Source organism: Pristis pectinata, chromosome 5 (assembly GCF_009764475.1).
Source record: "Pristis pectinata isolate sPriPec2 chromosome 5, sPriPec2.1.pri, whole genome shotgun sequence".
Lineage (NCBI taxonomy): Eukaryota > Metazoa > Chordata > Chondrichthyes > Rhinopristiformes > Pristidae > Pristis > Pristis pectinata.
In genome coordinates, this window is record NC_067409.1 from 52846971 (window position 1) to 52863575 (window position 16605).

Genomic DNA, 16605 nt, shown 5'->3' on the forward strand with positions numbered 1-16605 from the left:
GCAGCAGTATGTCTGGTGAAAAGGTCAAATCCATCAGTCACTGAGAGTTTATGAATTCAGTGAATGATTTGGTGTTGTATTCAAATAAAAATTTTCATAGGATTAAGCAATTTAAAATAATCGAAGGGTCACTTTCCCTGCAGAAAGGCCACACTGCAAAATAAATCGCAAGTTCAATTTTCGTTCATTACATCCTTCAATCAGAATTTGCAACTGATTCAACGCATGACTTTCAATGTAGTTCAGTTTCTAGAGCAACCTTCATGACATGCTTTGAGTGTTTTGTTATCAGTTGCTCTTACTGAATGATGCAATGAAACATCCACATTTCAGCAGTGGTCCTCAGCTTTACAAAGTTGCACTAACCCAACCATTGAGCCTAATGCTGTTGTTATCCCATCTACAGCAGCAACAATAAGTTTCTGTAATGGTTCCTCAGGGTTTCTGGATATGCACAACGTGGATTTGATCCTTTAGTAACACCGTCTTAAGCAATTCTTCATACAACACACAAACTGCTGCACTGATACTGGCTATCTCCCTTCTAATTTTCAGTCCAGATGGAGGGTCTCAAACCAAAAAACGCTGGCCGTCCATTTCCCTTCACAGATGCTGAGTTCTGCCAGCAGTTTGTTTTTTGCTGCAGAATGAAATCAGTGCTCAGTGGAGGTATATGTCACCAACAATATCACCAACACACATTTCACAAGATCAGTCAAAGGGAAAGTTCTAATCAACTTGATACAGCTTTGCTTTTTTTAGTTAATTTACTTCATAGTAATTATCAAATAGATTTTTCAAACCCTTTAAAAATGGATTTCTCTGAAGTAGCATTAAAGATTAAGTATTTGAACTGAGATGTAGGTCTTATGATCTGATTACTTATTCTATTGCTGTTGGAGGGAGTTTCCTGAACATAAATAGTTTTCCATATTTCCTACTTTAGAATGGTGACTACAATTCAGATGTATTTTATTGCCTGTAAAGTGTTTTGGGACATGAAAAGCTCCATTTGAATGCGAGTCAAAAAAGAATATGTGATATTGTAATCAATAAATCAAAAGCTTTGCCTGGAATTAAAGTGTGTGAGTGTCTGGTGGCTCACTGATGAGGCATTTGTGGTAGTTTTATGAGATGGCATCTGAGTGTGCTGTCAACATCCTTTTTTTAAGGAACCTTTGGAACTGGGATTAAAGTTTGCCAGAAATTCTATCCCATTTGTTTCTGCATAGTTAGGCATCAACTAGATGGTTGCCTGTCTGTTTTATGCATGGCATTTTGTGAAAGTAAATTATCTTTCACTGTTTCTAACAGAGAATTCAAATCATTATATTGCAGTAATGATCCCAGAAAAAGAAGTGGAGCCAACTGTTGTATTTGACCTAAAAGCATTTCAATGCATAAGATGGGGTTGTAGATGAATGGGAATGTTTTGTGGTATGTAGTGAATAATATCACCAGCATTTAAGTAAGAAAATATTCTGCTAACATCCATTCACGAAAAAAATTACAAGGATGGTTGAGTGGTGCGGTAGTTACTGCAGCTGCCTCAGGGCTCCGGTGACCTGGGTTCGGTTCTGACCTAGGATGTCGGCTGAGTGGAGTTTGTATGTTCTCCCTGTGATCATACTGGTTTTCCCTGGATCTTCCCACATCCCAGAATTGTCCTAATTGCTAAGTTAATTGGCTTTTGTAAATCATCCTTAGTATTGGTGGGTAGTAGAAGAATCAGGGGAGTTGGTGAGCATGTAATAGGTTACAGGGAAATAAATGAGAATTATAAGAATACTCTGTGAGTCAACGCAGATGTAATGAACCAAATGGCTTCCTTCCATATTGGAATACAATGTGAGAAATATATGAGATAACAGACAAATGTGCTTTGAGTTTATTATTATTCATCAATGAATTCATGCCAGTTTATTTAGATGTCTAATGTTATTGGCAGGTTAGTAGGACAGACTAATAAAATTTCAGGTGGTGATTTTGGGCTAAGCCCCACCCTGGAACATCCAACTGAATCCTTGGCAGTAGATTATATAGTCACTACAAAATCTGTTATATAAGATATGTCCTTATGGAAGCTCTCCCCATTTCTCTTTGTTGGCCATGTCTGTATCATGTAGAACTGGGGGAATGTTGCCTAACCAGAAGCAGCTCAGGAAAGTAGGCCTTGCCATATTTGGGGTGGCACAGTAGCGTAGCGGTTAGCGCGACGCTATTACAGCGCCAGCGATCAGGGTTCGATTCCCTTCGCTGTCTGTAAGGAGTTTGCACGTTCTCCCAGTGTGTCTGCGTGGGTTTCCTCCGGGTGCTCCGGTTTCCTCCCACATTCCAAAGACGTATGGGTAGGTTAATTTGGGTTTAAAAAATGGGTGGCGTGGACTCGTTGGGCCGGAAGGGCCTATTACCACGCTGTAAATAAAATTTAAATTTTAATTTAATTTTAAAAAAAGTTAAAATTTATATTCGATAATAAATTGTTATTTCCAAAGGAGAACAAGTGCCATTTTAAACTCTAGTCCATATGCAATTTCTGTCACAGTGCAAGATCGTTATCTGAAATTAAAATTCAGATAAACCATGATCTAGGATGAAAAAGGCTCAAGAGGCTGCATGGCCAAATCTCATCTCAGTTCCCAGTACAAGACACAAGTCGATGATAGTCTTCTTGCTGAGTTATGGACATTCAGGCCAGGCCTATTCTGATGTACTAACTTGCTGCACCTAAATCATATAAATAAATTGTGGGTGGGGAGAGGGGGCAAAATTAATGAACGTAATTGGTTTATTATTGTCACATTTACCGAGGTACAGTGAAAAACTTTGTTTTGCATGCCATCCTTCCAGATCATATCATCACATCAGTACATTGAGGTAGTACAAGGGAAAAGCAATAATGAAGTGCAGAATGCAGTGTTACAGAATGTAAATTGATCCCAAGACGAGATCATCCTTTTTATTGCAACACTTAAATAGAACAGGCCTTGAATATATTCTTTGCAATACTGTGTTGTTGTATTATCAAGATTTTCATCTGTTGTGTTGTCTAAAACACAACCGAATCTAACCATTGAAATGATTAAACTTTGTTACACTTAGTGTTGTTTTGGTTCTGCAACACATGGCATCTGTGAGCCCGATACTGTAAGTATTTGGTGCATACTTACAGCATCGGGCTCACAGCTGCTGCAGGTGGCGGACATTGCTAAGCACAGCCACTGACGTCATTGGGTGTGGCAGTGGCTGCACTGGATTTCTAGGGGCAAGAATAAATGTGTCTTGGGAAATGTCTACCGACAGGTGAAGAGAGAATATTGTGTGACCCAACTACAGCTCATCAGGCATGTTTGAAAAGACCTGCTTTTTGTTTTTATAACTGAGTGTGCCATGTAAAGGAACATAGAAACAGGAGTAGGCCATTCACCCTCTCAAACCTGCTTTACCATTCAGCTAAACCATCAGACCATAGTTGATTTGTAACTCCACACAGGCATGTGGTTGCATAAGTAAATCTATTTTTGAGATCTTTAATTGAACTAATCACAACAGCTTTTTTGTAGAAAGGGGGCCACATAACACACTATGTTCCTGCAAAGATATGAATCATTTTGTGACACTGAGGAGGACTGTTGCAATTTAGCACAGTGATCATGTAAGTTTATGAGATTGGAATAATTGGAATAATAGGTGCATTTGAATGCAGCTCATACAAAGATTATTCTTGATTTGATTTTGTTGTTTTTAATGCATTTAATGATATGTTTGCTTATTTGAGATTTTAATGATGATATATAACTCCTGTGTTTGTAATACTGCAGTGATCATGTATTTTATTCTAACATCACTTTGCTGCTGAAATGGTTCACTTTGCGTAACAACGTAATATTATAAATTCTTTTTTTCTCATTGGAGAAGCTTGTTTCGTATATAAATACATGGAAATCAAAACGTCGTTGCCTGTAATAAATACTCCTTTGATGTACTATCCCATAAATACTCCCTTTAACACACCCTGCTGGCATTTTCTATCATTGATAGATCCATTAAAAATAATTGAATCTGATCTTTTGCTGCATTAAAATAAAACCCAAAGCCCTGGCTTAATTATAATCATGTTAATCACGTTTCACCTATTTGTGGGAATAATAAAGTTTAACAACATACTAAGGAAGGAATGTATTTTATAGCTGCAATAAAATTTAACATTCATTCAATATAATAAGGTTGGTTAGTATGGTAAGGATCTACATTAATAGATCTAACAGCAGTAAAATGGGAACAAAAGTGACAGTATAATTTTCATTAACCTCAGATTAACTCCGAGCATCAATAGTGACCACCATAATAAATATTCCTTTAAAATCTTTGTGTTCTATTTATTCTTTCTAAAGCAGGGGCATGCTTCATCCCAGTTGTACTCTTTTTAGTATTGATCTACCTTGGGAATTACACAACCTCTGTTGGCTTACAGTGGAATTTCTTGTATTCACAATTATACAGCATAGAAACAGTCCCTTTGGCCCAACTTGTCCATGCTGACCAAGATGCCTATCTAAGTTAATCCCATTTGTCTGCATTTGGCCCATGTCCCTCTAAACCTTTCCTATCCATGTACCTGACCAAATGTTTTTTAAACATTGTAATTGTACCCACCTCTACCATCTCCTCTGGCAGGTTGTTCCACATACCCGTCAGCCTCTGTGTGAAAAATTTTCACCTCTGGTCCCCTTTAAATATTTCCCCTCTCACTTTAAACCTATGCCCTCTAGTTTTAGACTTCCCTCCCCGGGAGAATCACTGTGACTGTCTACCCTATCTATGTCCATCATTATTTTATAAACCTATATATGGTCACTCCTCAGCCTCTTTTGGTCCAGGGAAAAAGTCCCAGCCTATCCAATCTCTCCTTATAGCTCAAGCCCTCCAGTCCAGTTCTTTTCGACTTCACTTCTCTGCAGAACCACTGAATTCAAAAATCACCCCCTAACCCATCCAGTGCACTATTTGACATTCAGCTATGCCAAAGATGGAAAGTGGAAAACAAAATTTGGTTCTCACCTTCCCAACTACATCCACATCCATAGCTGTTTTCTCAGCATAACCAGATAGTGTGCACCATTGGTGGTTGGTTCAAGCTTGAACTGAACATGATGCCACTTATCCTATCCACCATAAAGACCACTTAGTCTCCTCTTCATAACATTGCCCCTCCTCTGTGCCTAAACTGACACCATATCTGCTGAAATCTGAAGTTACAATTACATTACCTCAAGCTCTGGCAATTTTGTAGCCAAATCCTCTTGCAAAAAAGGCCAACATAATATTTGCCTTCCTAACTTTTTTCTGTATCTGCATGTTAAATTTCAGTGATTCATGTACAAGGATATCCAAGTACCTCTGAAGACCAATACCTTTCAATTGCTAACACATATTAAAAAACCTGCTTTTCTTTTTTTATATAAAGTGGATGACCTCGCATTTTTCCAAACTATGTTCCCATCTACCCTTTCTTCACCCATTCAGTTTGCCTGTCTATGTCCCAAACTGAAGCCTACATGCATCCTCTTCACAACTAACACTTTGTATCATTGAGCATTTAGTTCCCCATTGAAATTACTGACATAGATCCCTGTGATAAACCCAGTCCCAATCCAAAAATGACCCGTTTATTCCTACTCTCTTTTTTCTGTCCATTAACCAATCCTTAGTCAATGCCAGTATGTTATTTCCAATCCCACATGCTCAAATTTTGGTTAATAACCTCCTGTGTGGTGCCTAATTGAAGACTTTCTGACAGTCCAAATGTGTCACAACCACTGGTTTCCCTAGAGTGAAATGTTAGTTAGGATATCAGATGAATGCTTTGTTCTCCATTGAGTTTTGCAATCGGATCTTCTCAATATATCTATATATTAAACAGGGTTTTAGTTTGATGCATCATCCATTGGCAGCTCTGACAATCAACAGTCCTCAACGGGACTCTGGAGTTTTGGATTAGGGATACCTGCATCCTGGAATGGGAAAGACCTCAAGGATATGATTGTCTACATCCATGTGTAGGAGAGTGTTGCGAAAACTTACATAAGCAACATGAACCATGAGAAGGCCTTGGACGGAATGTACTTCTAAACAAAAGATGTGCTTCCCAGGATGGGGTTTGGTGAGGGAACCTGCAACTAGATATGACAGCTCTACACTGACACTAGTAACACAGTTCTTATCAATGGATGGGAATCATCAATATTTCCATTCTAATATGGAGTTGCACGGTTGTCTTCTCTCTTCTGTATTTTCACCAAACCTTTGTTCAAGTTCATTGGGAAGAATGCCAGCATTAGTATGATGAAGATCCCAGGTTATGAAAGCTTTCCAGCAAATGAACAATGCCACCACCTCCATCTAGCATCTGCTGTTGGTCCATAGACTGATGTGTGTGATCAATCTGAACCGTCCTTGCCATCCAGACTAAATCACAGCGATAATCAGGCTATGTTCTTTAATAAATAGGCTGGCTGAAATTTTGTCCTCTTCAGTGTTGGTTAAGATTATCTGAAAATGGTGGAACAAAAAATTTGGACAATTGCAATGAAATTGACCAGGAGAAGACCTTTGGCAGATTATCACACAAGTTCATAATAAACATGCTGTTGAAAATGAGGTTTGGAGAAGGATGCTGCAACTGAGTGTGACTGCTGAACGCCAACATCAGTACCACAGTTCTAATCATTCATGGACCAAGAACTGGGTGGAATGCATTGCCAAGGTGAAACAGATGCTGAGAACTGGGGAGCAAAGTTCCCTGTCCATTGTAGGTAATAGACATTTATTGGATATGAGGTGTTCTCAATGTAGCTTCATGTGGTACTGATCTGGCCTGAATACCATTCCTGTGCCATGACTGTCAACTAAACCATTTTCCATTTTATTGGAATTTGCATTAAGTGAGAATCTACACTTTTAAAAGTTGATCTTGTTGTTTGGAAAATGTGCGGTGTGATTATAATCATACAAGTGCGTAGCACAATTAAATTTCTTGTGTTCGATGTTTTAAACAGATTAGGACATTTTTTTTCAAATAACAGACAAAATAATGTTTGTGAGTGTGCCTATCATTCATACAATACCACAGGGTAATTCCCTGGCTTAGTCTCATAAATCCAGGCATTTAAAAAAAACATTTAATAAAAAATATGTGTGACAGGTATTATTTCACTTACACATTACAATGTTGCTTCTGTCACATGGTATACTCAATAAAAAAAATATCCTATCATACTCAGGCAAATCTACTTTTTTTTATATGTCTTTAATAGAACACCAAATAAAGCAATCTCCTGAGGCAGGGAGATACAATTTCTCCAGACAGCAGACAAGTCATAAATGAATGAAGAATTTTAGGTAATATTTCATTTGCCAACAGAAAACTGCAAGCGGTCTGCTGAATACATTTTGCCTTATCTGCATGAATTAGAAACACAAGAACCTGGTTATGTTCAGTAAGTATATCACTCATGGAATAGGAAGTGGCTAATTTGCATGAATTAAATAAAGCTGAAGTAAATCTTGATCAGGTCATTGTTATACATCCTCTCTAATCCTAATGTAAATTTCTGCTTAACATTCACTATGCGCACTGACTTGGAAGAGATACAACTTCCATATTTGCAAAATTATAAATATATCATTTTGGTTTTTGCTCAAGTTATTTGAAAACCAATTCTAAATATATAGTTAGAGTTTGTATGACTTGCACCAACTCCAAGAGTACTCACTTTTCCGGATGAACATTTCTTGATGACATAAAGATTACACTTGGAATTGGTGGAAAGTACCCCACAATTCTTCACACTTTTGATTCTGAGATGCATATGCGTGAAAGGCCAGGAACTCCAGACTTGAAAGATGGGAATATCCGGGAACAATTCAGTTTGCATTACTCTTGGTCAACTTCCAGTATTCAGTTCTAGTCTAACATTGGCAATGATCAGGAGCAGGAAATTGCCTTTTTTATTAGGCAGAGATGGGGAAGTTGAACCACTCTGTAGTACCAGCTTTTTAGTGCAATGATTATTAGTTATTGGTAAATCCAAGGAAAAACAGGAGCAACTTCTTTATTTAGAGAGGCGGGAAGGTAGAGTTTGCTACCAGGAGCAGTAGTTGAGATGAATAGCATAAATCGTATTTAAGAAGTTTGATTAGCTTAAAGGGGAGAAATGAGCAAGTAAGATGAAGTAGGATGGGAAGAGGCTTCAGGTGGGACATAAGCGTGGGCACAGAGCAGTTGGTCTGAATGGGCTGCTTTTGTATTGTAAATTTATATGGATTATATTGTATGTCACCAAGAAATATTCATTCTGAAAAATGAAAATTCTTGGAGTTGGTGCAAGTTGGATATAATTTAACTATATGTGTGGAATTATTATAGAGTCTTTGTATCCATAAATAAATAATAACAGGAAGTGAACAGTTTGAGACTTAGTTCTATTTTGAAAAATATATACTCTGGGATATGAAACACTTAAGGCCACAAATCACTATCCAATCCTAATTCATTTGAATTCTCCCATCGCAGGTGGAATTCTCCATCAAAGGGAAAAATTACATCTTCTCACTTCTGGCTTCACCTTGAAGGATGAGGTTGAGTGTTGGAAGTATCTGATATTCAATTCAGGTACTGAGCACCCCAGTCTACAACCATGGCTTTAAAAAGTCAGTTCCCCAAAACTATTACTGATCATCTCTTTATTCCTTTTAGTGACTTCAGTATTCACTATAATCTCAGAACATAATTTTGTCTGCTCTCAACAGACATAAGCCCTACTAGGCCAGTCAGTAAGGCAGGATTTCCAGGGAAGGCAGAAACTGTATTTGGTCCGGCCTTGCTGCCTCCTTGATCAACAAGAAGTCAAAAAGGCAATATTCCAAATGAAAACAAAAACAGCCTTTGGAATAAATGGTATCCCCGGCGAAATTCTAAAACTCAGCAGTGAAAATCTTTAATCACAAATCCACAATCTCATTGTCTACATCTGGGAAGAGGAGGATATATATGAGACCACAGAGATGCCATTAACATTACAGAGGGATCTATCTCCATTCTCTTTGCCACAGGAAAAATCATCGCCAGGGTCCTCCTCAGCTGCCTTCTTCCAGTGGCTGAAAATCTGCTCCCCAAATCATAGTCTGGATTCTATCCATCTAGAGGCTCTATGGACATGATCCTCTTCGTGTGATAACTCCTACAGAAATGTAGAGAGCAGCACCAGCCATTATAAATTGCATTTCTGAATCTCATTAAAGCCTTTGACTCTATCACTCAAAGGACTGTGGAACACTGCTCAAATTTGGCTGCCCACAGAAACTTAGCTCCATTTTACGTTTGCTCCATGCCAGCATACAAGCCATGATCCCAATCAATGAGTCTACAACAGAATCAATTTCATTGAAGACCAGTGTCAGATAAGACTCTGTCACTGCCCAAGCACTTTTCTCAATCTTTCTCACCTCAATATTGCACCTCACCTCTGACAAACTTGCTGTGGGAGTGGAACTGATCTTCAGGAGTAATGGGAAACTGTTTAACCTATAATGACTACACTCCAGAACAAAGGTTTCTTATATGCTTCTGAAACTCACAGCAGGCATTGCAAGGCACTGGAAAGATACAATCAATACGGTCTCTGCAAAATCTTCCATATTCATTGGAAATATAAGTGAACCAAAATCAATCTTCTATTCCAGGCCAAAGTTGCCAGCATTGAGGGCCTAGTTATACTCAGTTAGCTAGTTAGGGAAGACCAACACAGCAGACCTAAAACATGCATTGTTCCAAGTTTTGATGTGGGAAGAGACTACTAGGCAGGCAGAGGAAAAGATGCAAGGATATGATCAAAGCCCCCTTGAAGAAATTCAATATCCTGACTGACTCCCAGGAATCTCTTACCCATGATTACTCAAAGTGGAGAAGGAGTGTTCAGAATAGTACTGAGAACCTCGAGTCAATGCATCAGGAGCACAGAGAAGCCTTGCATACATGGCAAAGGGTCTGCTCAATCGAACAAACTACTCACCTCCTGCCCTAGTCTGTGGTTCTCACAATGGCCTCAAGAGTCATTTCCAACACGTGAAACCAGGGTGAAAGCAAGTCATCCTCAATCCCATGGTACTGGAAGAAGATGGATGACTGGGCATGGTTTGCTGGAATTATGTGCATGCATCTGGATCACCATTTTGAATGTTGGGAGGACATATAGCATCAAAAAAGTTGATGGTACAAAACCCAGTTTATCTCATTAGCTATTGAAAGCAAGGACACCAAATGTCCACTCAGGGTCTTTTGTTAGGTAAATACTGCTCCTGCACAGCAATTATTTTTCTACAAAAATTACACGAGATTTTTCATTTTTTATGTATGGGTGTTTTTATGAAATATTGATTAATAGAATATATTCTTCCAAGTGAAGCGTGGCGACACTTGCGGGCTTCCCCCAGAACACTACGCAAAAAAGATGCATTTCACTGTGTGTTTCGATGTACATGTGACTAATAAAGAAATCTTATCTTATAATGTTAAAACATTTTATATTTTTCACTTATGAGCAAAACACCCAATTAGCTGCATTGATTTTTTTAATGCAGAAGATTGGATAGAATACAAAAACCATCAATGAATAACTAAAAGATTTATCAGGAAGAATAAAGTATAATTTGAGATGAAGCTGGCTTGGGATAGTGAAAACTAAACAGATAAAAGTTTCTTTGAATATATAAAAAAATTAAAGTAAGCACTGGTTCTATCTAAAGTGGGTGTGGATAGAGGATTGGCTGGCTAAAAGGAAATGGTGAATAGGCATAAGTAGATCCTTTTTCTGACTGGCAAGATGTAGTGAGTAAAGTGAAGCAAGGATCAGTACTGGGGCCTCAACTTTTTACGATTCATATAAATGCCTTAGATGAGGGCACCATAGGTATACTTGCTAAATTTGCTGATTACACAAAGATGGATAGGAGAGCAAGTTGTGAAGAAGACTTAAGAAGACTCTTAAGGAATACAGTTAGATAAGTGAGTGGGCAAAGATCTGTGGGGAAAATGTGGAATTGTCCATTTTGGCAAGAAAAATAAAACAGAAAGCATATTAAATGGCGAGAGATTGCAGAATTCAGATATTCGGAGATGACGAGGTGTCAGACTGCAGGATTCACAAATACTGGTATACAGGAACTGCAATTAGGAAAGCTAAAAGAATGTTATTGTTTATTGCCAGGCAAATTGAATGCACAAGTAGAGAGGTTACATTGCAGTTAATATAGGGTATTAGTGAGATTTGAATTTTGTGTATTGTTCTCTTATTTAAGGATATTAATACATTGGAAGATTTACTGGACTAATATCTGAAATGGGCAGTCTCTTATGGGGATAGATTAGACAGGATAGCATTGTATCCATGGGTGTTTAGAAAAGTGACTCAACTGAAACATATAAGACTATGAGGGATTTCGTCAGAGTAAATGTGAAGAGGATCTCTCCTTTTGTGAGACAATCTAGAACAAAGGGTCCCTACATTCTCTCTCTCTAACCATTCCCATTCACACATCATCCAGATAATCTTGTTGAGTTTATCCCCAGTCACCCTGGTTTTACCTTCTCAGAGACATCCCTTGCCTCCCCCACTCTCCCTACAGCTTAATGAGCTTCTTTTGTCTCCTCCCCAGCTCTGACGAAGGGTCTTCAACCTGAAATGTTAACTGTTTCTTTTCCCACAGATGTGGCCTGACCTGCTGAGTATTTCCTGGATCTTCTATTTTTATCTTAGATTTCCAGTATCTGCATTCTTTTTTTGAGTTTTGCTCATTTTCTCTTTTAGCTTTAAATCCTTTGAATGCTAACTTTTAAAAAAAATGCTACCTTGGATCTGCTTTAAATGCAATTGTATTTGCATTACAGCTATTAAAATAAACCTTGAGACTTGGAGGTGATCTCATCTCTTCAGTACTTTAAATGACATCATACATCATTAAATGGCTTACATAACAGTATGTGGGCCTTGCTCCATTGTCTGTAAAAAAAAATTACTGCAGATGTTTAAATATGAAATAAATACTGATGAAAGGTCAATGGTCTGAATGTTAACACCGTCTCCTGCTAAATACTTCTAGCATTTTATTTCAGAATTCCAGCATTTATAATAATTGTAATTTATCGTTCACAATTGATCTTAAAGGTAATGGGAATCACCTTGAATCACAGAAAACCTTGTGAAGGACTAATAATTTGGGAATCTCCAGGATTTTGATCCAGCAAATGATAAAGGGATGGCACGTAACTGCAGTGATGGTTAATGAGGGGAAAAAAGGAATAGAATTATTGCTGGTGGCATTCACATTTACATGTTACCCTGGTCTTCTAACTGTAGAGGTTACAAGTTTGTAAAAGAAGCCTTGGCAAGTTGCTGCAGTACATTTTGCAGCTGACATGCTCTGTGTGAATTTTTAGGGAGATAGATGGTGTGCCAATAAAGCAGGCTGCTTTGGCTGGATGATTGTCATTGGAGCTCCATACATTTTGGCAAGTAATGAATATTCCATCATGATCCTGAAATAGACTAAGTAGAATGGTGTGTAGATTTGGGTGTTCCAACATAGAACATTTGAATAGGAACAGGTTATTAAGGTCTGCTGAGCCTGCTCCCCCACTCATGGTTGATCTGATCTGGGCTGCAGCTCCACTTCTGTGCCTGTGCTTAACTGCTCTATAGTCCAAAAATCTGAATATATCCAAGGCTGAGATAGACATTGATTCAGCTTCCACAGTTCTCAGGGATTAGAAAACTCCAAAGATTCATAATTTTCAGAAGAAATTCCTTCTCATCTTCATCTTAAATATGCAATTATGCCCTTTCTTCTATTTCCCCCCACGTGAGAAAACATCCTGAGCACCCCAAGAATCTTGTGTTTCAATAAAGTCATCTCCTGGCCTGTTTCATGGTAAGGTAAATGATTTTTGGCATGAAGGAATCTCATGAACCTTCTCTGAACTGAATACCACTTCTTAAACAAGGAGACTAAAACTATACACTGTACTTTGTGTGGTTTAATACAGCAATGGAGGGATGATTTCCCATAGTTAGTCACTAGCATTCATTTTAAAACTGCATCTATTAAAGAATAATTTACTTGCATATTAACTACACATGGCAGGGTCAGAAATGTATTTGGCAAGAATAGCTGAGACAGAGATACTTGTATTCTTTAGGGCAGAATTCAGTTTCATTTCCTCATTTCACATTTTAAACCTACTTTTATTCCAGTGTAGTAGCGAAAACCTCAGGTGCAGTTGAAATATTTACCAAGAAAGTTATGATGGTGCTTAGCCTTATTAGTAGATAAGTAACTTCTCACTAAACCCAAGAGGATTTTTGGTCAGCATCAATACATGTTATATAGCCAAGAACAACCCAAAACAAATTGCTGTTGACAACTTTAATATTGACAGATCTAGAAGACTGTTGAATTTAATTTTAAACTAACACAATTCTATTGTCAATTCTAAAAATATGGAAGCTTGTGGATATGGACAGTGGCAATATTAATGCTCCAAAATATAAAATTTTGTACATGAAATTTATATAGTTACCCTGAAGCAGTATAATATCTCATCCTCCATGCAATGTTAATATTAATATATTGCTTTTAATTTTCAACAAATCTCACTTAAGCCTTAAGCATTAATTTCACAGATTTACAAATGGTGAAATTTATAATCTTTGGAGCCTTTATATTTAGTTTTGCACTTAATAATTGAAGTGTTGGGTGCTGTGATTCAGAAATAGAGGAATCAAAGTTGCCTCACTGATTACACATGAAATTATGAAAAAGGAATTGTCAATCCACAGAGAGATGGAACATTTAAGATACTACAAATCTAATTTCCATGAACACATTGAACTGCTAATGATAAGTCAGAATGTAGTAGTAAGGGGCAACATGCCATAAGTAATTGCAAAACAATCGTTCAGAAAGACATTGTTGTTGATTTGTGTCTTCAATTGTATGAAATACAAAGTTTAATAGTTTCTCCATAATAGTCCAGTATCTGAGGGTGGCAGGTGGTGTTTGGAACAAGCATTTATTAATATAAATATATATTTCCAGGGCCATTTCACATGATTAAGATTTTATTTTGATTTCCATTCAATAAAAAATAGAAACTAATGATTGTAATAAGATTAATGTTAAACATAACTTCTACCACAACAAACAGTTGGGGATGTTCCATGTATACATTAACATTCTGGAGATTTTTTTACTGCCCCTTTAGGCAGCCTTTCAAAAATGCAACAATAGAACAATGGGCTCCACCAGAAAATGCATCTGAACCTTTAAAATTAACAGGTTGTGCTTGAGTGACAACAATGAAGGCAAAGGTAGGTCAATAGCATTCAACAAGAACAGCTGGGAGCCAGTCACCTCAGCGAGTATAAGAATTTAGATGAGATGATGATTTCAATGGTACCAAATAACATAAAATTGCAAAAGCTACAGAGCTTCATTGAGTGTAAAACAATAATACCACCTCTGCTGGATGAAGGGATAGCTGGCAAAGATATAATGTTGGTATGGTCTGGCAACAACCCAAGTTATTCCTAGATAAATTCAAAGTTGGAAGAATTTGCAACTGGCAAGCATATATATCACCCAAAGTAAACAGTGGCATCTGGTTGAATTTTTTTTAAAAATGTGTACAGACTTTCAAGCATAAAAATAAAGAATTCTAAGTGGTTTCTGTGGTAATGAAAGGATTTATGTAATATTGTATTTGACATTTCAAATACTGACAAAACATCAATGCAGTATACTTATGATTTTTTGCTCACAAAACACGAAGGAAAACGTTAGCCATTGTTAAAATATTTAAATGTTTGCATTAAGAATTGTTCATGTTGCCAGTTAAACTTCCGCCATTTGCACATCATCCCCTCATCTCATCTCCAGGAAGGATGCCATTCCTCGTGCGACACCCGTGTCTCCCTTCTGGTCCTGAATTCCACCTGACCTTTTGCTGGCACATTTCCGCCACTGCTAATTTCACCTTATCCCTCCCCACTAACAAGGGCCCCAAACTATTCTGCCATATTACTGTGCTTTACGTGTGCCAGCTATTGAAAGAAACATTGTTTTCAGCCAGTGTGGCAGATTTCACCTTGTGCAACCGCATTAACACTGCGACTGCTATTCCGCGCTGTCGTAGGTTTCAATATGCTAAATTGCATATATAGCGATACAACTGTTCTTCGAAAGCATCTGTAGAAAATGTTTGTAGTACTCGAGTTCTTCCAGCGTCTCCCATTTTTGCCCGTAATTCTGGCGTTCTGACAATCTTCTCCATGGCTTCGGCGAAGCAGCTGGGCGACGGCTGACACAGGAAGCCGGTGACCCGGTCTTGGATTGACTCCAGTGGCCCCCCCGAGTTGGCGGCGATGACCGGGCGCCGGGTGTACATGGCCTCCAAAGGCACGATGCCGAAATGCTCGTTGCTTGGGGTGTACAACACGCAGCTGCTGCGGCGGAGAAGCCAAACCTTTTGATCGTCCGAGAACGACCGGATGAAGGTCACGCTGTCGGTCAGCTGCAGCCGGCCCGCCAGTTCCTGCAACTCCCGGTAATATTCCACGTTTTCCTCCAGCCTTTGGTCGTAGCCTCCGGCGAGGACGAGATGCACCTTCTGCCAGTCGGCCCAGGCCAACCTGGCGCGGAGGGCGTGCAAGGCCTCCAGGCACAGACCCAAGTTCTTCTTCCGCTCGAACCGGTTGATGGAGAGGAAAACAAGCTCCTTACCAGGCGGCAGCGGGACGTCGGCGCCCGTTGGCTCCCTGTCCAAGGCGGCGAAGTTCAGAGACGGGTACAGCACGTCGGGCTCCAGGTGGCCCAGCGAGGTGAAGGTGCGCTTGAAGACGCCGGCCGTGAACCTGCTGTTGACGACCACCAGGTCAGCCAGACCGGTGGTGACCTCCTCCAGCCAGTCGAGGGGTCGTCGGTACAGCCGCTTGATGGGCGTCCGCCGCTGGGTCAGCAGGAGGTCGGGGAAGTGGCAGTAGAAGAGCACCCGCTTTGGCCGCCTGCACAGCTTGAGGACGGGCACGCAGGCCGAGACCTGGTCGCAGAAGACCACGTCGAACTGCTCGCCGCTGAGGAAGACCAGGTAGAAGGCGACGAAGAGCATGCGGAGGACGGCGCAGGCGGCGTGCCCGCGGCCCAGCACGCTGCGGGGCAGCCAGTCCCCCGCGCACTTCACCTGCAGCTCCGGCTCCAGGCTCTCGGCGAAGCAGCGCGCCGGGTCGTGGTGAGCCGTCCAGATCTGCACCCGGCAGCCGCGGCGGCGCAAGGCCAACGCCGCGTCCAGCACCAACCGCTCGGCGCCGCCGATGCCCAGGTCGGGATGCAGGAATACCACGCTCACCATGGCCGGCGCTCGGCCCGTCCTCCGTCTCCCCGGAGCACCGGGGTCCTCCGCCCGTCGTGCTGCCCTCAGCGGAGTCTGAGCGAAAAAAAAGCTACAAATCCTGTCCATATTACCGACTCAATGAAAATGTAGGCGAACAATTA

The 16605-nt window shown here is 39.8% G+C and overlaps 1 protein-coding gene across 1 annotated transcript; it reads right to left on the bottom strand.

Moving 5' to 3' along the window:
• Nucleotides 1-13497: 13497 nt before the first annotated feature.
• alg2 (ALG2 alpha-1,3/1,6-mannosyltransferase) lies at nucleotides 13498-16584 on the bottom strand. The gene has a single exon (XM_052016168.1). The coding sequence runs from the start codon at nucleotides 16568-16570 to the stop codon at nucleotides 15254-15256; it is 1317 nt and encodes a 438-aa protein (XP_051872128.1). The 5' UTR covers nucleotides 16571-16584; the 3' UTR covers nucleotides 13498-15253.
• Nucleotides 16585-16605: the final 21 nt, after the last annotated feature.

Excerpts from the sequence above, each read along its gene's own strand:
- alg2 (XM_052016168.1), bottom strand. The coding sequence starts at position 16,570 with ATGGACAGGATTTGTAGCTTTTTTTTCGCTCAGACTCCGCTGAGGGCA.